Below are 27,123 nucleotides of genomic sequence, written 5' to 3' on the forward strand. Positions count from 1 at the left end.
AAAAAAAAAAAAAGACCGAAAGGGAATCTATGAACATATAACATAATTCTCTTTGGGTAATAAGATACAGCTGATTTAAATTTTATCTTTTCTATATTCCCATGATATCACCAATAAATGCTATTTTAAAAATCCCTGATTCTAGGCTAACCCCATTTCCCAGGCTCAAGCCAAAGCTTCCTTGTAAAAACACTTTAAAATCTGGAAGCGCCTTTTCTTCTCTGTACAGAGAAAGCCCAGGTGTCTGAGACAGAAAGGTGGCCAGGCCCAAGAGCCCCACTGTCACCTTTGCCTTATGACCCACGGAGACACAGAAGCCTCCAACACAAATCACATAATCCACACTAAATGCTTCAGAGGAAGGTAAAATCCCATGAGGATGCTTTTAATCCTTGGAGGAAAAATGATTCATTCCAACTTTTAACATGATGACAGCATCCTGGATGGCAGCAAGGACACATCTGCCTCCAGGTGAGTTGAGCTCTCGCACAAGGGTAGTGCAAGGAAATCTAATTAATGAGTTCACTCTGCACACCACAGCTCCTGGAGACCAACAGCCAGGTCACTGGTGCAAAACGCGGTGGCAGAATGTTAATAAATATTGATAACACATTCTCAGAGAGCTCCCAGGCACCATGGCAGGAGACAGCCATGGTACTTAACCTTGTTAAATTTAAACTGAGATCCAGACTAGCAGTCTGTGTGCCCGCAGATTAAGTGCAATAGTAATAAGCAACGAACATACACTTGAAAACTTTTCAGGTCCCAGTATCCTAAAACAAATCAAAAAGACCTTTTTATATTTGGCCAGACCTGGAACATCACAGCCTGTCTTTCGTTGGAGCCCATGAATATCTAAGAGACTGGCGACAGCCTTCTTGGCTCTGTGGGCCCAAGAACTCAGCAACTTACCACTAACCTCCAAGACCCTCCCGCAGCAAGCAACTAGCAAGGCAATAAATGAAATGTGTTAATTTAAAACCCACAAGTACATAGTGTGACCAAGACTCCTGCTGCTCCAATCTGCCAGAGAGTTTATAAACAGCAGGAGCCAGACAACTGGAGCTCAGGGGACATGCTCTCTTCTTACCTGGGCTCTGGCAGCAAGCACTATGCTGGCTCAGTCTCTAGTTTGGGCCAAACAGAAACAGTACAGCACACGTGGGGCTTGGCCATGCTTATGCCACAGGGGTTTATACAAATGAGGACGGGGACCACACAAGCAGCAAAGAGTGCCATCAGAAAGGCACAGGTGGCTCAGTTCCCTCATGGCCACAGAACAGTGACCAGCTGTGATGGACCATTAATAAAACACGCCTCATGTTAGGAAATGTGTTCCCTCTGAGTTAGAAGCAGAAAAGAGTAAGACACTATGAGTGCACACTAAAGACAACTTGAAACTAATGCCAGATACATCTGGAAACGAAGTCTCCTACAGCAATCTGCCTGAGGCAGTGTCCATCTCTGACAAGGCATCCCATGCAGGAACGCTGTGCAGACAATGCCCTACTCTGTTCTCATACATGTCCGCAAGCCATCAGGAAGCGCAATTCCTGTTCCTGGCAGGGGCCAGAACCACAGCTAGAGAGCTCAGAAACTTGGAGGGCACAGGGGAGCTTCTCCTCTGACCAGTCCCTGCTGGGAGGGATGAGTGAAAAGCAACAGTGTAGTAAAACCTCTTCTGAGGATTCTGAACAGGCAACTGCACCTAGATGGCCAGCCAGTCAAGGTCTCTCAATCTGTGTTCTTCAAGGCCCAGGCACCATCCTACACTGTCCAGAGGGCCCAGGCAGCACTCCTGCATAGTGAAGTCAAAGTAAACAGCTTGTGAGATTAACATCCAAGCTCAAAAAGACCCACAAGGTGGCCTAGTCAACAAGATGGCTTGCAGACACAAACATCAACCTCCCAGAAGAGAAGACCACTTTCATTTCTCTCTTTAAGCTCAAAGGCAGGGTGGATTTACTGATCTCCTCATTATAAGCTCTGTGAAGCTTCAGATACCCACATGCATCCACATGCTTCCAGGCTGAGGATGGTGGGCTCAAGGAGGGAAGTGGGAAAAACAAGAAGGGTCTAATGCCCTTTGGATCTGTTGGGTACCAGACACAGACTCCAATTCACCTATACTCTACCCCAGTGTTACTGTTATTCCTTATGTTGGCACATTGCAGGGCTTGGGACACAGGGGCCTGCCAGCTCTATCCTGCCTTGCTGAAGGGTAGGCTCAGGCTCCTGGGCCATAAGGAGGGAAATACAGGGCTTCTGGCACTGGGACTGGCTTCTGTGATGCAGACAGCTATCCCTTGGGTAGGAGTCAGACTACCAGCAATTTTTAACGACCCATCCAGAGCTCTGACCACACTACCAAGATCAAAGCCTGCAGCAGAGATAGCAGCTTTAAAATGCTACTGCAAGGAGAGCTACAGAAAGTAGAATTCCCAGCTGTGTTTTTTCATGAGAGTAGAAGAAAAAAACCCTCCACACAAGGTTCTTTACGCACAGTGGAATTATTAATGAGCTACCACAGCCTTTTTTTCTCTAATTGTTGTGGTTCATTGCATTAAACACATTAATTAAAAAACAAAACAAAACAAAAAACAGAGCTCATGCTCTTATTACTGTAATCCCCACCTGGAGCCAAATCCCGTGCCTATGACATAACAAGCAACACAAAACAGCTGACCATGATGTCAGGCATGCAGGGTCAATATCAAGTTGGGGGGAAGGTGGCAGGAGTCACAGATCATGAAACAGAGATTCTGTTTCTATGGAGACATCCCAGTAATAAAAGTTTTCCCTGAGACATCAACAGCTCTTTAAAGATCTGGGTGGTTGACAGCAAAGCAGAGATGAAAATGTTAAACTGCTTCTTACTCCATAGGGAGGTTAGGGATTCTCAAACCAAGGACTTATTTTTGTTATGATTAGAAAGAAAAGTCAATCAATAAACTTGTTTCCTGGATACAAAGTTACATCATATACAGAGAGCCAATTTAAAAGAAGACTGTGTGGAATAATACAAGCATCCATCCCCACAGAGCAGTGCAGAACTCTGGGTCACTGTGACTTGGGTCATCAAAAAGACCACAATGACCAAGACATGGTCATCTCGTGAAACTGCCTCTGGTCCCAGCTCTCCACATGAAGGAGCAAAGTGCACAGCAGCAGAGGCAGCAAAGCCAGAGGCCGACAACCTTAGCCTCACTCCTCCCAACCCAGAACCCTCTGTCTCGCTGGACACTTGGCCACCAACTTCTGTTAAATAGAGATGCTACCAGCTTAACTAGGCAGGCTACCAAGATGGGCCCCAAAACAGAAAATGACAGATACCATTTACTCACAAGCCCTCAGCTAATAAAGAAAAAAAAAAAAAAAAAAGCCATTTTCTTCAATTAGAAACAGAAAACTTTGTATTACTGTCTCCCTTTCCTAGCCACTAGTCTACAGGGAATAAAACACAATATTCTGCTGTAACTAGGGGTCATGAAAATGAGAAAAGGCAACTGGTTGGCTCTTTTAAACACTTTTTTTATTTGAACAGACCTGTTCTTGCTATGTTATCCAGGCTGAACTTGAACTCCTGGCCTCAAGCGATTCTCTAGCCTTGGCCTCCCGAGTAGCTGAGATTACAGGTGTGAACAACCATACCTCGTTAACTGGTTAGCTCTTTTTTTTTTGGAGATGGAGTCTCACTCTGTTGCCAGGCTGGAGTGCAGTGGCGCGATCTCAGCTCACGGCAACCTCTCCGCCTTCCGGGTTCAAGCAATTTCCCTGTGCCTCAGCCTCCCAAGCAGCTGGGACTATAGGCATGCGCCACCACACCCGGCTAATTTTTCATATTTTAGTAGTGACAGGGTTTCACCATGTTGGCCAGGCTGGTCTCGATCTCCTGACCTCGTGATCCGCCCACCTCGGCCTCCCAAAGTGTTGGCATTACAGGCGTGAGCCACTGTCCACATGTAGGTGTGAATACACACTTTTATAAGAATCTAACTGGCATCAGCGTTATCTTCTCTATCTCTCTTGTTCTTTTTAACTGTTTCTCCTACAGAAGCTTGGAGAGAAAAGAGGGAAGGAAAAGGTAAAGGCAAGGAGAAGGATGTGAAATGAAGGGAGACATGCTTAAACAAAAGTCAGGAGCTGCAAGTAACTGATGCGCTGGAAGGAAGGGTGGGCAGGATGAATTCTGAGACCTGATCCAAGTCTGTTGGCCCTGCTGTGTGTGTGTTATGCCTCATGCCTGTTCCTATTATGTAGTCAGCCACGCCCTCTTCCCCTTCCCATCAAATTCAAATCAAACCCCACCTCCTATGGACAGTGTGGCTGCCTCCGTGGACAGCCCTGCTTCTCTCCTGGGGAAGCACAGAGAAGGGGCATGCAGATGACAAGCACGGTGCTACCTGCAGCCTTCTCTCGCCACTTTTCCTCAAACGTGACCACAGGCATTATTATGGGGGCTGCCTGGGTGATGGTCTTAGACACATCCAATGCTCAAGAATTAACTAGAGGACATTATGTCAAGTGAAATAAGCCAGGCACAGAAAGTTAAAAGCTGCACGTTCTTGCTCACGTGGAAATTTAAAAAGCTGACCTTACGGAAGTATTAAAAAGTAGAACAGAGGATACTAGAGGCTAGGAAAGGGAAAGGAAGGGATAAGTAGAGATTTGTTAAAGAATACAAAATTACATCTAGATGGGAGAAATAAGTTCTAGTATTCTGTATCACTGTAGGATGACCACAGTTAACAACAATATATTGTATAGTTTCAAATGACCAGAAGATACCACATGTTCCAACACAGACATGACATTTGAGATGATGGATATGCTAATTACCTAGGTCTGATCATTATATATATACTGAAACATTACTGAGCACCCCATATCTACAATTAATGTCCATTTAAAAAAGTAAAAAAGGCTGGGCGCGGTGACTCATGTCTGTAATCCCAGCACTTTGGGAAGCTGAGGCAGGTGGATCACCTGAGGTCAGGAGTTTGAAACCAGCCTGGCCAACATGGCAAAACCCCGTCTCTACTAAAAATACAAAAATTAGCCAGGCATGGTGGCGCACGCCTGTAGTCCCAGCTACTCAGGAGGCTGAGGCAGGAGAATCGCTTGAATCTGGGAGGTAGAGGTTGCAGTGGGCTGAGATCATGCCATTGCATTCTAGCCTGGGCGACAAGAGCGAATCTTCATCTCAAAAAAAAAAAGCAAAAAACTTAATAAACTTGAAATTAACACTCACCCTGCCACCAAAAAAGTAACTGGGGAAAACACCCACTAAAGAGACTAAAAGTCTAGAGTAAGAAAGGTGATTTTCCCAGGTTATTGAAGCTCTAAGTCAAAACTCAAGAATTCTGCATCACTTACTGGATGGCACTTCTTTAACAAAATGTTTCCCTTCTTTCAACAGTTAACACACTGCAAAACATCCCCCTATCATCTCAACAAACAAAATACAACACTCTTTGTAATACTGTGATTTAGAGTAAGAAATACATATTTTAGTCTTCATCCCTGATTCCTGGCACAGACCTCCTAAAACCCATGTAAATTCCTGAGCAATCAGGGGTGCTAGGAGCATCTTTTCTTCTAATATTTGGTTTTTGATCCTGGTTCCTGACATGGAGCTCCTAACCCCTTGGAATTTCCTGGATAAAGGAGCACCTTTCATTCTAATGAGGCAACTCTTGGTGGCTCCTGGATGGGGGCTGGGCACCACAGAGACTAAGCTGTGATTAGCGTCTTGGAACTTTTAGCTCTACCCACCCCACTCCAGGAAGCAGAGAGGGGGTGAAGACTGAGTTAATAATTGATTATGCCTACATGATGAAGCCTCCAAAAAATCCACGAACTACTGGATTCAGAGGGCTTCTGGACTGCTGAGTATACGAAGGTGCCTCGGGGGTGGTGCCCCTGGAGAGAGCATGGACGCCCCACGCCCTTCCCACATATTTGGCCCTATGTTTCTTTCATCTGGTTGTTCATCTGCACCCTTCATAACGAGCAAGCACAAGTGAAGTGTTTCTGTGAATTCTGTAAGCCACGTTAAATATTAATCAAACCCAGTGAAGGGGTCTTGGAAAACCTAGTTTAAAGCTGATCATTCAGAAACACAGATCAGGTCGTAACACAGGGCTTGAGGTTGGCATCTGAAGTGGGGAGCAGTCTTGTGGGACTGAGCCCTTAACCTCTATGGGCTGCACTAACTCTGCTTGTGCAGTTTAACTCTAACTGAGCTAAACTGTAGGACAACCAGTTGATGTCCAATAGTGAACTGCCTATATGATGCTATCAAGAAAGAAAAGTAAAAAGACAACTCAGAGAATGGAAGAAAATATTTGCAAACCACATATGCAGAATTATAAATTTTTTTATTTTATTTTATTTTATTTTTTTGAGACGGAGCCTTCCTTTGTTGCCCAGGCTGGAGTGCAGTGGCACGATCCTGTAACCTCTGCCTCCTGGGTTCAAGCGATTTTCCTGCCTCAGCCTCCCGAGTAGCTGGGACTACAGGTGTGCGCCCCCATACCTGGCTAGTTTTGTATTTTTAGTAGAGATGGGGTTTCACAATGTTGGCCAGGCTGGTCTTGAACTCCTGACCTCATGATCTGCCGCCTCAGCCTCCCAAAGTGTTGGGATTACAGGCGTGAGCCACTGCGCCCGGCCTACAAATAATTCTTAAAACTTAACATTAAAAAGATAAATACTCCAATTTTACAATGGGCAAAGGATGTGAATAGCTATTTCTCCAAAGAAGATGAACAAATGACCAATAAGCACATGAAAAAATGCTCAACATCATTAGCCATCAATAAAAACCACAATGAAATAACATTTCATACCCACTGGGCTGGCTACAATTAAAAAAAAAAAAAAAAAAAACACACACACACACACATGAAGTCAAGTGTCAGGGAGGAGCTGGGGAAAGGAGAACCCTCATGCACTGCTGGTGAGAATGTAAACCGGGGCAGCCACTTTGGAAAACAGTCTGACAATTCCTTAAAAGGTTTAACAGAGTTACCACATGATCCAGCAATTCCTCTCAGGTATACATCCAAGAGAACTGAAAACATGTTCACACAAATGCTTGCATGTAAATGTTCTACAGCAGCATTATTCATAATAGTCAAAAAGTGGAAGTAACCCAAATATACAGCAAAGTCCACAGAGATAGAAAGGATTGGGTCCAACAGAGCTTAAAGGAAAAAAAAAATCATAAAAATTTAAAAAAGAAAACAGAATAGTGGTTGCCAGGGACTGGAGGGAGGGGAAGGGAGGTAAGTGCTACTAATGGGTAGGAATTTTTTTATGAAGTGACAAACAAACAAAAGAAACGGAGAGAATCAAACTGTATGTCTTAACCCTTTGGACACTCTGGACAGGGTCTGTGGTCTCCTCTTACCTGCATCAATGGCACACGGGTAATGGTATCGGAAGGAGCAGCCTTTGTTGTAGCAGCCCAAGGTGGCGCCTGCCTCCTGGCAGTGGGAACATTTCTGAAAGGAAGGAAAAGTCAGGCATGTCAGTATCCCAGATTTGGCCCTCTTCTCCAGGCCTTCCCTGGTCCCCATCTGTTAGACCTCAGCACGTGTCTCTGTGGTTAGAGGAGTCTGTGGTGGCAGGATGGGCTGGTCAATTTCTAAATGCCACTCACTGACCACACCATGGGAAGGGATCCAGCAATAATGTTTTAGGCTAAGCCTCAAAAATGTTCTCAAATCAACAACACAGCAGGATGAGATGAGCAATCCATGTCATAAAGGACATGCCAGAGTGGGGTTCCCAGCCCTGCCTCTGGTGCCCCCGCCATCCACCCACCCACACACTCTGCCAGGCATTTCCTTGCTGCTATCGTGAGCGGTCTGTAGATCTTCCCTGTTTACTTCTGCCGTGAAAATCTGGGGTAAGAGAGGGTAAGGTAGTAGAGTTATATATAAACCTTTTAGAATTAGAAGCGGAATTTGGTTTCTAGTTCTTGTATTTGTAAGAAGATTTTATTTTTATTTTTGATCTACTTACCCCAAATGCCCAATACAAGTATATTTCCCTTTTCAGAAAATATGGGCTCCTGTGTGCAAATGGTATTTTTATACATGAATCTTATTTTAAATGCACCAGAAAACCTGCCATGAATTTCTGGCTAAGTGAGACATTATTTTGTAATTGAGACACTCCTCCTTATATGGTCAGGTTCTCTTAAAGTGGGGCACATCTCTGTCAGCCCTGTGATGTGGCTGCTGTGAGTGCTCATCCTGTCAGGGTAAGAAATGTGTCCTATCAGCAACAAACATATTCATAAAACTCAACCACATGTGACCCTACTAAGGATGCTGGCTCTTCAGGTAGCAGAGGTACACAACCATCAAGACTAGCTGGAAGAGACAGAAACTCGTTCCTGCTTCTATGAAAAATACAAGTGTTCCCTAAGCAATTACACTGAGCTGGCTCAGGCCCCCGACACCAATACTGATGGGAAACTACGCTAACGCCAGCAACAGCAAAGCCCAAGCGCTCCACATGCTCAGATGGAATGATCTCATCCAGCCCTCTGCACTACTCCACCTGGCAGGTGCTCCTAATGCTTTACATGAAACTCTTGAGACACCAGAGGCAAAATAACTTGTTCCAGGTCAGAGCTGAGATTCTGGATGACCATCTCTGGCATCCTCAAGAGACAAAAGAGATAGGAAAAAGGGTTGGAAGAGATTAGTCCTTCAAAAGCTTTGCCCTGCTCTCAGAAGACCAAGGTCCTTCTTGGTGCCGATAATCAGTAAATGTTTGTCATGTGCCCTCGCACCCTTGTTAAGAGAAAAGATCATTTGGTCTGGAGTAAACCAAGAACAAGTTCACAGCATTTCTGGTAGCCCTAGACTCTGTCTACCTTTGTCAGTGCCACAGAGCATCTTAGAATCAAAAGGACTCACTATCAACTTGAGGGAAGGAAGTGTGGGTAGTCCATCGGTGGCCAACCTGCAGCCATGTCTGCTGCCACTTTCTTTTTTTGAGATGGAGTCTTGCTTTGTTGGCCAGGCTGGAGTGCAGTGGCACAATCTTGGCTCCCTTCAACCTCTGCCTCCTGGTTTCAAGCGATTCTCCTGCCTCAGCCTCCTGAGGCATTGGGATTACAGGCATGTGCTACCACGCCCGGCTAATCTTTGTATTTTTAGTAGAGATGGGGTTTTGCATGTTGGCGAAGCTGGTCTCAAACTCCTGACCTCAAGTGAGCCACCACACCCAGCCTCCTGCTGCCACCTTCTTACTCAAGGAGCCTGAAGATATGGCCCTCCCTACCCCGGGGAATGAATCACAGTGAGTGGTGGCCATTTAGGAATGGGTATGATCAAGCATTTCTGGTAGGAAAGTCTGCAGGAAAAAGGGCTTCTGAAAACATTTTTCACCTCCCCCCCACACCTTTTTTTTAATATTTTGAGACAATGTCTTGCTCTGTCAACCAGGCTGGAGTGCAGTGGCACAATCATGGCTCATTGCAGCCTCTACCTCCCGGGCTCAGGTGATTCTCCCACCTCAGCCTCCGAGTAGCTGAGACTACAGGGGTGTGCTACCACATCCAGCTAGTTTTTTAAAAAAAATGTTTTTGGCCGGGCGCGGTGGCTCAAGCCTGTAATCCCAGCACTTTGGGAGGCCGAGATGGGCGGATCACGAGGTCAGGAGATCGAGACCATCCTGGCTAACACGGTGAAACCCCGTCTCTACTAAAAAATACAAAAAACTAGCCGGGCGAGGTGGCGGGCGCCTGTAGTCCCAGCTACTTGGGAGGCTGAGGCAGGAGAATGGCGTAAACCTGGGAGGCAGAGGGTGCAGTGAGCTGAGATCTGGCCACTGCACTCCAGCCCGGACGACAGAGCGAGACTTCGTCTCAAAAAAAAAAAAAAAAAAAAAATGTTTTTGTAGAGATGGGGTCTCAGTATGTTGCCTGGGCTGTTCTTGAACTCCTGGGTTCAAGCAATTCTCCCATCTCAGTGTCCAAAAGTGCTAGTATGAAAGTTTCACCCTCTCAAAAAGAGACAAGAGGGAGGAACAGGTAATTTTCTTGCTCAGCCTCTGTGAGGACTAGACGGTGGGATCTGTGGCAGCCACAGTATCACCATAAGGGGACAGCCCTGAAGACAAAGCCAGCCTGCTGAGGACAGAAGAGTGGCAAGATGGAGAGACCTGGACCTACCATGACACTGTCAAGCACTAAATCACCCAAACCCAGGACCAGGCCACCTCTAGCCTTGTTACAGGAAACTTGGGGGCTGCTGTAGAAGGGTTAAGTATGCATGCTCTGGAACCTAAATAACTGCCTGGTAAGTGGCTCCACTTTCCAGTTCTGCCTTCTTGGCCAAATTTCTAACCTTTGTTCCTCAATCTACAGACGTGGGACTAATAATGGCACTCACCTCATAGAAATGTCATAAGGGTTAAATGAATTAATTCAGGCTTAAAATGCTGGCTGGGTCAAAAGTGCTAAGTAAATGTGACCCAAGATGACCATGTGTCAGACACATGCTAATCTACAAAGACCACCTCATGAAAAGCAACCACACAGCAGGCCTTGTCACCATCCCAGTTTACAAGAGGAAAGAGAAGACGTGGAGCTTAGATCTGAACAATGTCCATTTGTTTCCTAATTCAACCCCACAACCTGGCAAGCATTGCACGAACTGCACGATGATTAATTTACAACATTGCATCCAAAGGGGAAAGACCCTCAGGGTGTGTTAGGGACTCAGAGAAAGATCCTTAAAGACAGTTTGGTTCAGTGGTTTTTGAAGTGTGGTCCTCTGGAACAGCAGCATCAGCAACACTCAGGGACTTGTCAGAAATGCAGTTTTGTTTTTTGGATTATTTTTGAGAGTGTCTCGTTCTGTCACCCAGGCTGGAGCGCAGTGGCACAATCTTGGCTCACTGCAACCTCCAACTCCCACGTTCAAGTGATTCTTGTGCCTTAGTTTCCCAAGTAGCTGGGATTACAGGCATGAACCACCACACCTGGCAAATTTGTGTAATTTCACTAGAGACAGGGTTTCAACATGTTGGCCAGGCTGGTCTTGAACTTCTTGCCTCAAGTGATCCACCTGCCTTGGCCTCCCAAAGTGCTGGGATTACAGGCGTGAGCCACCACATTTGGCAGAAATGCACACTTTTGAGCCTCACCTAAATCTGTGTTGTGAGAAGTCCTCCAGGCTATTCTGATGCACAATGCAGTTTGAGGACCACTCATCTAATTCAACTCCCCAACTTTTCAGATGCGGAAAAAAGAAACTCAGAGAGATACAATGACTGACTGAGCTAGGATTACTGGTTTCCTGAGAGCCATTTAGTGTTCTGTCTCCTACAGAGCAATCAGATCTTGGGATATGGTAGGTAGAATCCCGAGAACCTGTGATCTTATATACAAAATGAACTCTGCGGATGAGATTAAGGATCTTGACATGGGAAGAATATGCTAGGTTATATGCTAGGTGGGCCCAGTCTAATCACACAGGTCCACAAAAGCAAATGATTCCCCCCAGAGGGAGTTAAAGTTGTCAGCTTCAGGGAGACCTGATGATTTGGCAGCAGGGTCATAGGTGCAATGTTGCTGGCCTTGAAGATGGGAGAAGGGGCAAGGCAGCAGCTGCAGAATTTTTAAAAGGCAAGGAAGCACGTTCTTCCCTAAGCCTCTGGAAAAGATCACAGCCCAGTCCACACCTTAATTCCAGCGTAATAAGACACCTGTGTTGGACTTTGAACCTACAGAACTGTAAGCAGAACTGTATAACAAGTTTGTGGTAATGTATTATGGCAATGACAGAAAACTAATACACGGGGATTTCCCAAGACTCTCAAGTGATTGTCCATTTTCCTCTTAGGTTCTTTTTTTTTTTTTTTTTGATGGAGTTTTGCTCTTATCTTGTCACTCTGGAGTGCAATGGTATGATCTCGGCTCACCACAACCTCTATCTCCCGGGTTCAAGCGGTTCTCCTGCCTCAGCCTCCCGAGTAGCTGTTATTGCAAGCACCCGCCACCACGCCCAGCTACTCTTTGTATTTTTAGTAGAGATGGGGTTTCAACATGTTGGCCAGGCTAGTCTTGAACCCTGATCTCAGGTGATCTGCCCGCCTCAGCCTCCCGAAGTGCTGGGATTACAGGCGTCAGCCACCGCACCTGGCCTTAGGTTCTTTAATGCAACAGACTTCTCCCTCATGAAAACACCTACAATTTCACTAGGCAAATTCTGACATCAGGAGATCAATAAATAAGGAACTCTGGGTCTGTCTTCAATATGTTTTTCTTGTTGAAGAAACAGAGGCCAAAGCAAAGTGACCTGCTAAAGATCACATAGTAAGTAAGAGAACTTAGAACTTTACCCCTTTTTCTTCTGAACCCCAAGTTCAACTTTCTTCATACCATACCATGATGCCTGTTAGCCCCCTTCATTCACTCAACTATCCAACATTTGAAAAGTACTCTCTAGGTGCCAGGTGCCAAAGATAGAATATAAATACTTATCTATAGTGTCTTCCATGTGTAAGGTTTTCCCTTCTACCCAAAAATCAATACCCATGCTAGTACAATTTCTAATTACATTTTTATTCTATACTTTTTACGTGAAGTAGCTATTTGCATTATCATCCTCCTATATTACAAATAATATATTAAAGTCACTGCATAGCTAAATATCCTTTGTTTTTGACCACAATGTTACTACATTCACTCCAAGCAGAGGTAAGTCCATACAATACTGCTCCCCAGGCAGAATGAGACACATTGGGGGCTCCAAGCATGATTTCTAAATTAAGACACATTTTAAAAATAAGGAATGGCCCAAACTTCAAAATCTTTTAATAGTAAATTTTTTGTTATGGAAGGGAATAAAAACTATTCGTAAAGAACTCTGACGAGAACCTCACATTTTTTGATACTCTAAATTTGAGAATAAATTATAAAAGGTATTATTAGTTTTGGGGCATGTTTAAACAGAAAGTGGTCCAGATACAGAGCTTGAACCTTTCACCAGCCTTTGTCACTGTCTCAGAGGCAGGGCTTGCTGACTTGAGGTGGCAAACTACAAGGACTGAATCAACTAGAGTTGTTTAATCCTCATCTGAGGGAAGCTTCCCGGGAGACTTCTATGCAAGCCTGATGCCTGCTCATTCACAGAAAGGCTCTTTCTTATGAGATATAACAGCAACCTGAATAATCACCTTGTTTAATTAGCATCTCAGAGCAGCCTCAGAACGCCAAAGCAACTGGGTCAGAGTAGTATTACAGCACATTGATGATGATTGGTTTTGTAGATTACTCTTCCACTACTGTGCCTCAGATGGCTCTTATCCAGCATGGCACACACTTCTGCTCATGCTCACAATATTTACTTACTCGTGTTTGTCCACCTCCCTTAAACTGTGAGACTTGTTCTTGCACCCCCAGGGACTGGCACACCACAGACACTGTAAATGTGGGCTGATGGAATGAATGCAATGTCTGACAAACTTGAGAGCCTGAAGACAAACTAATGAGGATACTCTTCAGTGAGTTACAAAACTGATGCTGGTGGAGCTTGGAGAATGTGGAACAAGGTATGTGTTAATTTTTGGCCATCAGCAAGAAGTTTTTTGTCCTCTCAGTTATGCCTCCTACATCTAGGATGGAAGCCTCTGCCATCCCAGCTATCAACACCAACTACGCGGCAGCTAGACGGGCTACATACAAGGAGCTACCCTTCAAGGCCCTGTGAGCATTTCTTTGATGCAACTCTGCATCCTATCAAGCTTCTTAAAGAGTACTTCGAAGTGTCAGCCAAAGCAATATGTACATAGCCCTAGGTGTTTCAGTCCTTACTTCCTTAGAGCTAGACAATCTCCTTATGCTTCTTCATGAAAAGCTCCTAAGACAGGCTGGAGCACTTTTAACTTGCCATTTACCCAAAGGGAATGGGCTCTGGCACCAGCCTCTGGGACTGCACCACAGCCCACTACCACCAAAGCAACCTCAGAGGGACAGAGAGTTGACCAGTTCTTCTCAGGTCCATTTACTCAATGCTACTCAAGGTATGGTGCATGGATTTAGAAGCTGCACTTATGTCCCACAGTTGCTCCAGCAAAAGTGCCAGTTTCAGAAACTGAATCCATTATGTCAGTATGAAACATCAGCCAGGCATTCACTGGCTAACGGCTAATTGTGTGTACTTAAGACAAAAGTCCCAGGCTTGACTAGCTTTTTCGAATAAATGTGGTTTGTCTAATGTGCATACTGTTCAGGTATGACACAGCACAGGGCTACTGGAGGAAAAAACTGAGGGTGTCAGCACATGTGTGAAAGCCAAAAGTCACCAGGCCAATTTTATCACCTGTAAAATGGGGATAACAGAATTTGCTTTGCCTTCTGCATAAAGTTGCTGTGTAAAATAACCATAGAAGTGTCTTATAAACTAGAAAGTTATGTAATTATTAGAACTTTTAAACAAAAATTATATAAAACATATTCATCTCTAAGTGTCATACTTTGGCAATTACTGATATCAAACTCAGATATAATATAAAGTACAGTCTATTAAATTAAGACAAACAGTTCAAATTTTTTGTTAAGCAATTTTTCTCCTACAACCTGCCTTAAACAAGCAGACCCTGCATGGGTCTGGACACCTGCTGCTGGTCTTTTTTTTGGTAAGTCTAGCTGTTGTATGTTTCAGTAACGTTTCATCTCCGAGGGTGCGAAGGTCAGTTCTTGGCCAAGTCTCTGGACACTTCACTTCTTAGCTACTATTTACTATTACTTTCATTGTATCTCCCCTCTCAATTCTCCTATACTGGACCAATACAAATTAATAACTATTTCTAAAGCTTTCTAAAGCATTTTGCATTGGAAGAACAGATGTTAAATAAATGGGGACTAATATGACACACAACTGCATACAAATTAAACTCTAGCAGGATTTCGAAAGCACTGAAAACTGCCCCAAAATGGCATATTGAGCACAACTAGAATGAGAAAAACTGCCTCACAGGCTTGCCTGTTGTACTCTACAGACACTGCCCTCTGTTATGTGGAGAGCAGACCTGAGCACCAATGACTCCTTTGCTGCCTGCATCAGTCACCTGCCAGGTGCTCCTAGCCATACTTCTCACAACCTATCCCCACTCACATTAGAGTAATCTAGAATAATCTGCTGTGGCTGATTCTGGACCCTCTGCTGCCATGTGGATCTTAGGTCCAACAGATGGTACTACTCCTTCAACACACTTAGAGGCTAAGAGTTCATCTTCTCTGCCTCCTGGGACCCAGTCATCTGCTTTCCACCAATACAAGCAGATGAAAACACTCAAACAAACTTGATTTAATCTGATCATCTTTCAGGCATAATTTGAAATAAAATTATATATTTAGATCACCATTCTCCACCCATAAAAGCTCCAATCAAAATGTGGCTCTACTACAGATCCTGACAAGTATTTGTTTCTTTGGGAAAGCCTTTCAAGTCACATTATAAACCTGTTAAGTGTCTCCGTGGCTGAGTGGAGGCTGTGTGGTAGCTGGCCCCAGAAGTGGTGCAAAATGCACAGAAAGCATGACCAAGGTCCAAATCTCTTGAGTGTGGCCATTTTGGCAGCATCTCCCAGCTACATCCTTGGATTCTGTTTCAATCCACAAAGCCCATTCCCTTTCCCTTCTGATGTCTTTGTGCGCATAAGGTGGGACCAGCCTGTCTGCAGTTTATAGTAAAGTTATGATGTTTTCCATCAAGTTAGAAGGGTTGGGATTAAGGACTTTTTTCCTTCATTACGAATGTCCTTCTTTGTCTTTCTGTACTTCATCTACCAAACAGAGGAAATTAGCCACAATCCTGAGCAGATGAAGAACATATTCAGAATATACACAGCTTTATACAACAGACTTGTTCATTTTAACACTGAGCAAACGAATAATGAGAAGTTAGTAGGTCTAAGACGCAGGTGGGGAAGGAGGTCTTTTTCTCCAGAAGATTCTGTCACATACACCTCTTTTTATGCCATTGTTGCTTTAAAAATCCTGATTCTCACCCGTGAGCTGTGTTATGAGGAAGGGACCTCTGCAGTAATGTGAAGGTAACCCTTGGCTAATGAAGTTGTAAAAACACCAGACTGGTGCTTCTTCAAAATCATAAAGTGTAAATTATTCTATTGAATGTGAAGAAGGCAGTTCGACTTCTTAACGAGCTGTTCTCTGGGACTTTTAATTTGCCTTATTAATGTGTCAATCCTGATTCCACAGCATAAAACTGCAATGTACAGAAAGTAGAAACATGGGTTGGATGAAAATTAGTAAGAACTTGATCAGGCTGGACTTTCCCCCTGACGTGCAGGTTTCTCTAAAGGTTGTAAGACACCGTGTGATCAAGGTGCCTTTTATTCTCAGTGCTCTTTTCTTTGATATTTAAGTTCCCTTATGAGTTGATGGTATCGACTTCAGAAGTATAATAATCTTTTCTTTTTATTCATTCTACAAATTTTTATTGCATGCCTGTGTGCAGGGGCTGAAATGGGGAGCCAAAGTTCACCAAGTGTCTACCCTCCAGGAGCGCACAGAATGATGTGGGGGTAAAGCAAAATTTAAACAGTGATGTAAATAATACTTCAGAGCATAGAGGTAATGTCACCAACCTAGTTAAGGAGGTCAGGAAAGCATTCTTGACAGAGTGTAGCTTGACCTGAGTCGTCAACAGTGAGTAAGAGCTACCTGGGGGGGAAGGGGAACAAACTGCTTTGTGGAGGGAGAAGCAGGCAGGGTGTAGGGAACTGACACCGTGGAGCACAACTCTGAGGGGGTGGGCAGCTGATGTGCAGGAACCTGGGGCCAACAATGGCCGTTGCTGGGTTAGGGATGATATAGAAGAGTTTGGGTACTGGTGGTGGAAATGCATACAAGAGGCTGCATAGACACTTTGGAGGTAAAACCGACAGGACTTGATGCTGACAGATGGCCAGGGGTCTGTGAGACATGTTGCAGTGAGCCCGCATGTATGGCAGTGTAAATCGGCACAGTAGACAGGGAGCCCTCTGGATGCCAGCACAGCAGGATTCTGATGAGGTGAGCACACACATGGCACCTGCTCTAAATGCTACTTTCTCCTAGAAAGATTCCATTTACAGAAGAGAAAGTTTTGGACTAAGAGCAAAATCTCAGCTGGTCAGGAATGGGTTTAATTCCAAATGATATTTTATGGATAACTACAAGAAACCTTTTATAGAACACAGGCTATCTTTCTGCTTTAGTAAACAGCTCAGGATTTTGAGTAAACTGATTGTTTTCCATTGCCTTAGAGTTATGCTTCTGTATTAAGAATATTCTTGGCCGGGCGCGGTGGCTCAAGCCTGTAATCCCAGCACTTTGGGAGGCCGAGACGGGAGGATCACGAGGTCAGGAGATCGAGACCATCCTGGCTAACACGGTGAAACTCCGTCTCTACTAAAAAAAATACAAAAAAACTAGCCGAGCGATGTGGCGGGCGCCTGTAGTCCCAGTTACTCGGGAGGCTGAGGCAGAAGAATGGCGTAAACCCGGGAGGCGGAGCTTGCAGTGAGCCGAGATCGCGCCACTGTACTCCAGCCTGGGCGACAGGGCGAGACTCCGTCTCAAAAAAAAAAAAAAAAGAATATTCTTGTAAGACATGAGGAAGAGACGAGGCTTCATCAAAGTGATCCCAGGACAGAGACTAAAACTTGCTTTTTAAAATAAATCGCTGCTAGCAAGCTTTTCTCCATATCACTTTACTTCTCCTAAGTAGAGGACAACAACAACAAATCCAGTCAAAGAAACTGGTACAGTTAGTTTAACTGACAATTCCTCTATGTGCCTTCCTTAATTCAGATATTCCTTATCAGAAATCTTTCTTGATTTTTACCTCAAATTTAGGCAGTCTAAAAACAAAGACATGAAATAAGGAAAAGAGAGAAAGCTGGGGTGGAAAGAAAGTTCTCGGAGTTTTTCGCTGGAACGGAGCTGTCCACTGAAGCTCCTGATCTCGAAGAGCAGCAGGGCTAAAAGAAACTAATATTTTGGCCCTCTCTCTCACTGGTTACAGGAGCCTAGGCAAGTCAATTTAAGTCTCGATTTCCTCAACAGTACATTGGGGATAATACCCAGTTGGGAAAAAAGGACAGGGTAGGGGTATCTTCTGCTATTTAAAGACATTGATCAGGGCAAAAGAACCTGAACAGGGCCAGGTCTAAGGTGGCCCATGTCTGTTATCCCAGCACTTCGGGAGGTTGAGGTGGGAGGATTGCCTGAGGCCTGGAATTCAAGATTAGCCTGGGCAACAAAGCAAGGCCCTGTCTCTACAAAAAATAAAATTAAATTTGCTGGGTGTGTTGGTGCTCGTCTGTAGTCCCAGCTATTCAGGAGGCTGAGGCAGGAGGATTGCTCAAGCCCATGAGGTCAAGGCTGCAGCCAACTATGATCACACCACTGCATTCTAGCCTGGACGACAGCGCAAGACCTTGATTGACACACACATACACCCTGCACATACTTCCCAGGAAGTGCCAATACTGATCCCTAGTCATTTTCTGTTACTCTCTATTCCCATGTGGAATGGATGGTCCCTTGAAACTACAAAGGCCCTCTAGGCTTGTCTGCAAGGCTATGGGCAGCATCACAGACATCCAGGAGTTAATGCTAACAATCTACTATTGCTGATTAAACCAAACCCAGCTATGCTGCCACACATAGGTGTTCCTTTTGTCTATTTGGAGTGTATTTTACAGGTCAGGCACAGTATTTAACCACTTATTCCCCACCCTCAGCTATCTGCTTTAGTATGTACACTTTATTGATGATAATGTTAAAGTAACACATGAAAATATGGCAGGTGCTACTCATTATTTCTACCAAGGTGCCCACAAAAAGAAAGTTCATAATTATCACACATGGTATGAACTTCAACTGCAGATATGGTAGGCAGATATCAGCCACTTGCTGTGGGTTTTTAATGTTCTACAACACCATAACTCTAATTATCCTGGGTTTACAGCCTTCAGGTTCTGCATTAATAAATTTACAGAGACAAAACAAAGGAGGAACAAAACACAATTTCCCAAATAAAATACATCCATTTGCCTCAATTTAAGTTAAATCCAACCTTTGTCCCTCTTCTGGAAAATTAAAGCATTACTCAAGAAGGCTTGGTTTAGTAATTTTTCTCTTGCACAAGATGTATACGTAGTTTGTTATAATGTTAATATGAAGTCTCATAACTCAGAAGGCCAACACAGGTGTCACTAATGATGTTTCTTTGTGCTAAACAAACTTGCCTTTTTTTCTGAAACACAGTTTGCATTTTATTATTTTTGAGACGGAGTCTCATGCTGTTGCCCAGGCTGGAGTTCAGTGATGAGATCTTGGCTCACCAAAACCTCTGTCTCCTGGGTTGAAGTGATTCTCCTGCCTTAGCCTCTCAAGTAGCTGGATTACAGGCACCCACCACCACGTCCAGCTAATTTTCGTATTTTTAGTAGAGACAGGGTTTTGCCATATTGGCTAGGCTGGTCTCGAACTCCTGACCTCAGGTGATCCACCCTCCTTGGCCTCCCAAGTGCTAGAATTACAGGCATGAGCCATCACACCCAGCCTGCATTTTATCTTATCTACAGTTATATACACTCCATTAAAATAATCCTAATCAGAAGTTTCTTTTATAGCCCCAAAAGAAAACTGCAGCTGTGTTGAAAACCTTATACATTTTGTCTAACGAGTTTTTCCATATTTTTTTGTTTGTTTTTTTTGAGAAGGAGTCTCGCTCTGTCGCCCAGGCTGGAGTGCAGTGGCCGGATCTCAGCTCACTGCAAGCTCTGCCTCCCGGGTTTACGCCATTCTCCTGCCTCAGCCTCCCGAGTAGCTGGGACCACAGGCGCCCGCCACCTCGCCCGGCTAGTTTTTTGTATTTTTTAGTAGAGACGGGGTTTCACCGTGTTAGCCAGGATGGTCTCGATCTCCTGACCTTGTGATCCGCCCGTCTCGGCCTCCCAAAGTGCTGGGATTACAGGCTTGAGCCACCGCGCCCAGCCGAGTTTTTCCATATTAAAAGGAGCTTGTGCCCTTTAAGAAGTTAGAAAGGAAGGGCACAGAGTGCTAGAGTCCAGTACTAGGAATAAGTCATTAATTAGCACTTTTCCTCTGAATAAAAGCAGAGAACCTGAGAAAAGGCTGAACCCAGCAGGAGTAGGAGCCCTGCAGCAGCCCTGTGACAAAGAAAGAGAAGAGCTTTTTCTCAAATACAGGGAGAGAAATGCTTACAGACAGTTTAAAACACTGAAATTGAAGTTGCATAAGATCTTGCACTAGCTTATTTNCCGAGTTTTCCATATTAAAAGGAGCTTGTGCCCTTTAAGAAGTTAGAAAGGAAGGGCACAGAGTGCTAGAGTCCAGTACTAGGAATAAGCCATTAATTAGCACTTTTCCTCTGAATAAAAGCAGAGAACCTGAGAAAAGGCTGAACCCAGCAGGAGTAGGAGCCCTGCAGCAGCCCTGTGACAAAGAAAGAGAAGAGCTTTTCTCAAATACAGGGAGAGAAATGCTTACAGACAGTTTAAAACACTGAAATTGAAGTTGCATAAGATCTTGCACTAGCTTATTTTTATTTTACCCTTTGCTCAGTGGATTAGCTTATAAAGAGAAATGATTCCATTTTGTGCTTTCTGAATCTAAGAAGGCATCTTTTTAAAGAAATTACACTCCAGGGAAGTGACTCTTGATGTAAGCTGCTTCTCTCCATGGCTCATCCTACCCAGGAGTTGGGTCTGTGCTTCCAGAAAGCCAATTACTGGAAGCTGCTTATTCACAAGGCACCCATACTGAAATGTTTACAGTTTCAGCAGCAGAAACGACAAACCTGCTGCCACAATAGGACTCCCTTAACAAGATTTCAAATCTGTGAAGATCATACTGAAACGGAAATCTCCAAAGCTGTTCTAAACACTTGGCTCTGGAGGTCTTTCTCATTTACTCCTCTCTTCCTTCTTGCATTCGTACTACCTTCCTCTTTTGCATCCAGAGCCACTGCCATCTCACCAGCGCTCTCACCTGCCCATCTTTTCAAACAGGTTGAGGTACTGTCAGGCAAAGCCACCCTATTCCTGGAAGTGGCAAGTTTTTCAAAGGCAGGGGCAGCCTGACAGGAGAGACGTTGGTGGCACTTAGTCTCAGATACTCAGGAAATAACAGAGTACCAGCAGAAAGGAACGTTCAAAAATGAGGATATCTTGATATACCGAAGCTACTGCCAATGAAACAACCATAGGATCACCGGTCCTCAAATCCTAAGCCAGCCCCTGCCACCTCTCAGCCAAGCTTCAGTGGGGTCATTTAATTTGGCAATAACATGAGACATAGCCTCACATCTCATTTCAGGACACTCCCACAGGTCATGCTCAATCCAGGGCATTTTCTTGCTGGAAACCTACCTGAAGGAAAAACTACGTCCACACTAGAATGGAAACTTTGGCAGCCAAATCTGTGACTAGCTTATGAACCTTGAGTTTTCAGAGTTGATTTTTGCATTTCTCAAAGTGTAACTCTGCCACCTGCACCAGCATGGTCCCAAGCTTGAGTTAAAAAAACAGACTGAGGACACTGTCCCAAAAGAGACTGAATGGGAAGCATCCCAGGTGTTTCTTATCCTCAAGAAAGTTTTAGAACTATTGGTTCAATTCATCTTCATAGATGTGGAAATTTTCTTCTACATTTCAGTTTCAGAAGATTCCTACCAGATTAGGAAGATACTCAGCAAGAGTACAATCCTCACTTCAACAGAAAAGGGAAAAAAAAAAAAAAAAAAAAAAGGAAACTCCAAGAGTCTCCATGAAGAAAATAGAGATCTGGAAGTAATATAACCTAGTTTAGAAATCCTGCATAATTCCTCAATACGTCTCCTCCTCCACCTTCACTTTTTTTTTTTTTGAGACAGGGTCTCACTCTGTCCCTCATTCATCGAGCCAGAGCTTGAGGTTGCAGTGAGCTTTGATTGTGCCACTGTACTCATAGTAGAGCAATCAGAGCTCACTGCAACCTCAAATTTCTGGGCTAGAGGAATTCTCTTGCTTCTACTTCCTTAGTAGCTGGGACTTCAGGTATATACCACTGCACTTGGCTAATTTATTTTTTGTAGAGACGGCATCTCACTTTGTTGCCCAAGCTGGTCTCAAACTCCTGGGCTTAGGCAATCCTCCCACTTCAGCCTCCTAAAGTGATGGGATTACAGGTGTGAGCCACCATGCCAAGCCCCAAGATTTAAGTGTCTATTGTTAGGACAGATTTCATTTATCCAACAACTTGACAAGGCAGTCCATTATTAACCCCATTTTACAGGTTAAGAAATTGGGCTGAGGGACTAAGTGATGTTTATAGTTTCCCAGGAAGCCAACTCCTACAGACGTTTGGATGAAGGATAAAATATGACCTACAAGATTCTGTAATTATGACTCATGGCCAACAAGGACCATCTGGTAAATTCAAGAGCCTCTGTGCTCTCCTTCGGGCCTTGTCTCTGGGCAGCGTGGTGGTCATATAATAAAAGGTGGTTCCATCACATGACTTTTATTTCAAGAATGAGATTAGAGAGAAGCAACAAGCAGAGGATGGCACTAGCCAGATTAATGAAACTGTCTGAAAATATACCAATGTCTAAGGGGTTTCAGAGTTCCCAAGTCAAATTAAGGAGCTAAAGGCAACAACTGGGTGTTTGCTGGTGGTCTCAGAGCTCCTTGAGGGTCCACGGGAAAGGTGAGTCTTTATGTGGCTGGATCATTTCCTAGGGTTTTCTAGAGATAATTTGGAAGATCTAAAACAGATAATCTTCTGGAGCTGAGCAACAAGATTTTGTTGGCCTATTCACCCTAAATGGAACTTTTTTCCAAAGGCAGGAAGGGATGAGGTAGGTCTGAGAGAACAGAATGCTGGGTCAGCAGATCAGTGAGATTCCATTGTTGGGGGATGATTTGCTTTAATGAAGAAGGGTTTCTGCGGCACTGCTAAAAGCCTCACCCTGCCAGGAGGTGAAGCTAAAACATCAGTAGTTGATACAGATACCTAGCAACAACCACAGCTGCCTTGCACAATGTTCCTCAGGTCTCTACCAGGGATGCTTAACACTTATCCCTGTCCTGACGTACCCTAGTGAAGGAACAAGTCGTCACCTAGCCCACAGTGAGAGGGTTAAATACTAATGACTCTGCTTCTGCCTGGGAGAGTGTGGGGTGGGGGCGGGGATAGCAGTAGGTGGTGTTACTGAGAAAGCCAGGTAAAATGGCTGTTCAGTGCAGAGAACTATCAGAGTGCTCTTGGTGGACTGTGAGTTTCACAGGGCACGGTGGAGGAGATTGGCAAAGCAGCATGGTGTGGTTCTTGACATGTGCCTATCTATTTCCCCTGCTACTCATGCTTCAAACCCCTCAAGTCACTCTACTAGTGGTAGGTCCGAGTGCCACATGGGGAGGGCAGGCCTCTGAGGCCTTACTGACTCAATCTTCCCTTGGGCCGAGTTAGGCATAGCTTCTCCACGCTTACACAGACCTCAGGGTATCCAGAGACCACGCCTCCCAGCACTTATGCAAGTGGTCACTGAACATACTGTGGGGCTGCTTTTACCTGCAAAAAACTATCCATTGGAAATTCCTTCATTCTGAAATGGTCATACTGCACTTGAATGTCTAGGAGGCATCTCAGACTTAACATGAACAAAATACAACTCCTGAATCCCCACCAAACCTGTTCTCTTGGGAGTTGTGTTTTTCAACATTCAGGTGGCACTACATTCACCCAGTGGCAACTCACGTTTTTGTCCCCAGAGACATACACTGAAACTCATGAACAACAAAGCCTCATACAGATGCCCTCTATAATGAAGGCAGAACCTGTTCCTGGCATATTGTGCCTTACAAAGAACACAAGGGCAAGAAATTAAGAATACTGACGGTCATCCATCTCTCATCCATTCATTTTGTTCCCCAAAACTATAAAGTAGCATACAGGAAAACAAGTCAGTCTCACTACCAAAACACACTTTTAACAACTCCTTAATTTTTTATACGTAGATTAAAATTCTGACCAGCATATTCACAAATTATTTCCAATATTACATACTTTTTTTTGAGATGGAATTTCGCTCGTCACCCAGGCTGGAGTGCAATGGCGCGATCTCAGCTCACTGCAACCTCCACCTTTCAGTTCAAGTGGATTCTCCTGCCTCAGCCTCCCAAGTAGTTAGGATTACAGGTGCCTGTCACCATGCCCAGCTAACTTTTGTATTTTCAGTAGAGATGGAGTTTCCCCATGTTGGTCAGGCTAGTCTCAAACTCCTGACCTCAGCCTGCCTCTGCCTCCCAAAGTGCTGGGATTACAGGTAGGAGCCACCGCGCTCAGCCCAATATTACATACTTTTAAACATACATATTTAAATAGCATCCGAAGCCCCACCTCTTCCCACTGGAGGTTACATTGCTCCTATGTGTCTCTTAAATAACTTATCAGTCACAAATTTACCCTGTACTGATCACCCCCATGCCAGGCACTAGGGTGGGCTCTGGGGCCAACTTGGCTCTTGGGGAGCCTATCTGGTGAAGAAGACAATCAGGTAAGCTGGTAGTCACACCAAGAGCAGCTCCAGGTTAGCTGAGCATTTGCATAAGTGCTGGGAGGCATAGGCTCTGAATACTGTTGAGTCTGTGTAACCTGCAAAGGGAAGGCTGAGTCAGTAAGGTCTCAGAAGTCTGTCCTACCCTCAGTGAGGAGGCACTTGGACCTGCCACTATTGGAGTGACTTGGGGGATTTGACCCATGGGTGCTAAGTGGTGTAACAGGTAAAATGGGAGTGCTGCTGGGCAGCACTTGCTGCCTGGGGGATGAGGTGACAGGTGAGCTGGTTTTAAATCCACGTGCTTTTCACAAATAATAGTAGATTAAAATGCCCAGGCCTGCTCTCTGAAGAGAAGGAAGACACGAAGTCTTCTGTCAGCAAACAAATACATTTCAATTTTGAGGAGTTTTAAAGCATTAGTATGTTTTAAAGCATTAGTATATTTTATTACTTCAATAAAGAACCCTACCTAGAAACAAGCAAACAGAATTAATTTGGCAACTATCCTATCACTTATCCTAATGAATTACCCTATTATCCTAGCAACCAGCTTTGTATGAAAAAAACAAGAATAACTTTCAAGCAAAGCAGAGGCCTTCACCTGACATCTGTCTGAACTAAGATTTAAGGTTCACAATCACGGCTTTCGAAGTCTGGAACCACATGGCACCCCCAGGGAGCCAGCCACAATGAACAGGCCTGAGACTTGTTAGAGGAATATACATTTTACTAGAAACTTCCACTAGCTGCTCAGTGAAACATGTAACAGAGATGAAATGCCTCCACAGTTGAACAATGTCAGGGCACCCAGGTTCCACTGGTGGTGCTAGTCCATCAGAAGGGACTAGCACCACTTCAGATTTGAGTTCTGTTGGAAATTTGTTATTCTGTTGACTTTGGTATTGTTTATCTGCCTGTGTAGCAGTTCTTCAAATCTATTTTAATAAGGCATGTTAACTGACAGCAGTATGCTGCCAGCATCTTCAAATTAAGTGTCAGCTCTTAAGTGCATACAACCAAAATCACTCCACTATTACCAGGTTTACATCAGATAGGGCATCAGATAGGGCTGAATTTTTCTCTTAATTTCCACCAATAAGTTTAGAGACAGGAGTATATCTTTACTAAACCAACACATGAGGACACAATTCTAAGGCTGATGCTAGCTCATAATATTTGCTTCCTTTAAAACAACAACAACTCAAAAGCTTCCAAGAGTATTTTAGTATCCACCAAGGAGCCTACCTGATTTCCAGCAAAGTTAGTTTTATCCTTTACAGTCCTCTACCATCATTTAATTTACAGATGAGAAACTTTTTAAGAGCTCTACTAATTTAGGGGCACCCCTGAAGAAAGGAATTCCATACATTTAAATTTTCCAGAGAAGTGATTCAGGCTATGAGAAATAGGTACAGAAAAACAACAAATTGAGAATAAATAATAAAATTCCAGGTTGGACGCAGTGGCTCACGCCTGTAATCCCAGCACTTCAGGAGGCCAAGGTGGGCAGATCACGAGGTCAGGAGATCGAGACCATCCTGGCTAACACGGAGAAACCCTGCCTCTACTAAAAATACAAAAAATTAGCTGGGCGTGGTGGTGGGCACCTGTAGTTCCAGCTACTTGGGAGGCTGAGGCAGGAGAATGGCGTGAACCCGGGAGGCAGAGCTTGCAGTGAGCCAAGATAGCACCATTGTAGTCCAGCCTGGGTGAAAAGGTGAGACTCCGTCTCAAAAAAAAAAAAAGAAAAAAAAAAAAATCCAAAGTAACAATTAACGGACATTAAACACAAAATTAACATGGAACAACATTAATATCACTAATAAACAAAAAGGAACTAAAAGTTTAAAAAGAAGGTCCAATGTCACTGAGGTGGCAGTAAACAATGGCTCACCTGTCCTCATGGATGCTCATGCCTTGGTATGACCCTTTGTTGGTTAAACCACAAGACAATGCCTATCAAAAACCGTAACAATGTTGGCCCTTTTTGACCTAGCAGTTCGATAGCTATAAATTTTCTATAAATTGAAAATAAAATGCTTATTGCTCCATAGAAAGTAGTAAATTAACTGGAAACCAACTCAATAAATACTTGGATATTGGATATCCAAGTATTTGGATATCCTTGGATATTTATCCAAGTATCTACTAAAAATACAAAAAAAAATTAGCCGAGCGTGGTGGCAGGTGCTTGTAGTCTCAGCTACTCAGGAGACTGAGGCAGGAGAATGGTGTGAACCCGGAAGGCAGTATTTAGCGATACTTGGATAAATCACATCATACTAACACTAAATTAAGACAAAAAAAAAAAAGATTAGGCCGGGCGCGGTGGCTCAAGCCTGTAATCCCAGCACTTTGGGAGGCCAAGGCGGGTGGATCACGAGGTCAGGAGATCAAGACCATCCTGGCTAACATGGTGAAATCCTGTCTCTACTAAAAATACAAAAAACTAGCCGGGCGGGGCGGCGGGCGCCTGTAGTCCCAGCTACTCGGGAGGCTGAGGCAGGAGAATGGC

General features: G+C 44.2%; 1 protein-coding gene and 1 long non-coding RNA gene across 5 annotated transcripts in view; one reads left to right on the forward strand and one right to left on the reverse strand.

Annotated features, from left to right (window-relative positions):
• TCF20 (transcription factor 20) overlaps window positions 1-27,123 on the reverse strand; it is a 116,958-nt gene that overhangs the window by 14,455 nt on the left and 75,380 nt on the right. For all 4 annotated transcript variants that reach the window (XR_001889608.1, XM_017894111.1, XM_017894109.1 and 1 more), the window contains exon 3: window positions 7,415-7,508. Coding sequence is in view for 3 of the 4 variants with exons in the window: in XM_017894111.1 (XP_017749600.1) it covers window positions 7,415-7,508 (94 nt within the window). In the remaining variant the exon portion in view is untranslated. The remainder of the gene's footprint in view (window positions 1-7,414; window positions 7,509-27,123) is intronic.
• LOC108543569 (uncharacterized) overlaps window positions 7,599-27,123 on the forward strand; it is a 25,028-nt gene continuing 5,503 nt past the window's right edge. Inside the window, exons 1-2 of the long non-coding RNA XR_001889609.1 lie at window positions 7,599-7,915; window positions 13,433-13,581. This is a non-coding gene — a long non-coding RNA (uncharacterized LOC108543569). The remainder of the gene's footprint in view (window positions 7,916-13,432; window positions 13,582-27,123) is intronic.

The sequence above is a fragment of the Rhinopithecus bieti genome, unplaced genomic scaffold (assembly GCF_001698545.2).
Source record: "Rhinopithecus bieti isolate Rb0 unplaced genomic scaffold, ASM169854v2 scaffold_25304, whole genome shotgun sequence".
Lineage (NCBI taxonomy): Eukaryota > Metazoa > Chordata > Mammalia > Primates > Cercopithecidae > Rhinopithecus > Rhinopithecus bieti.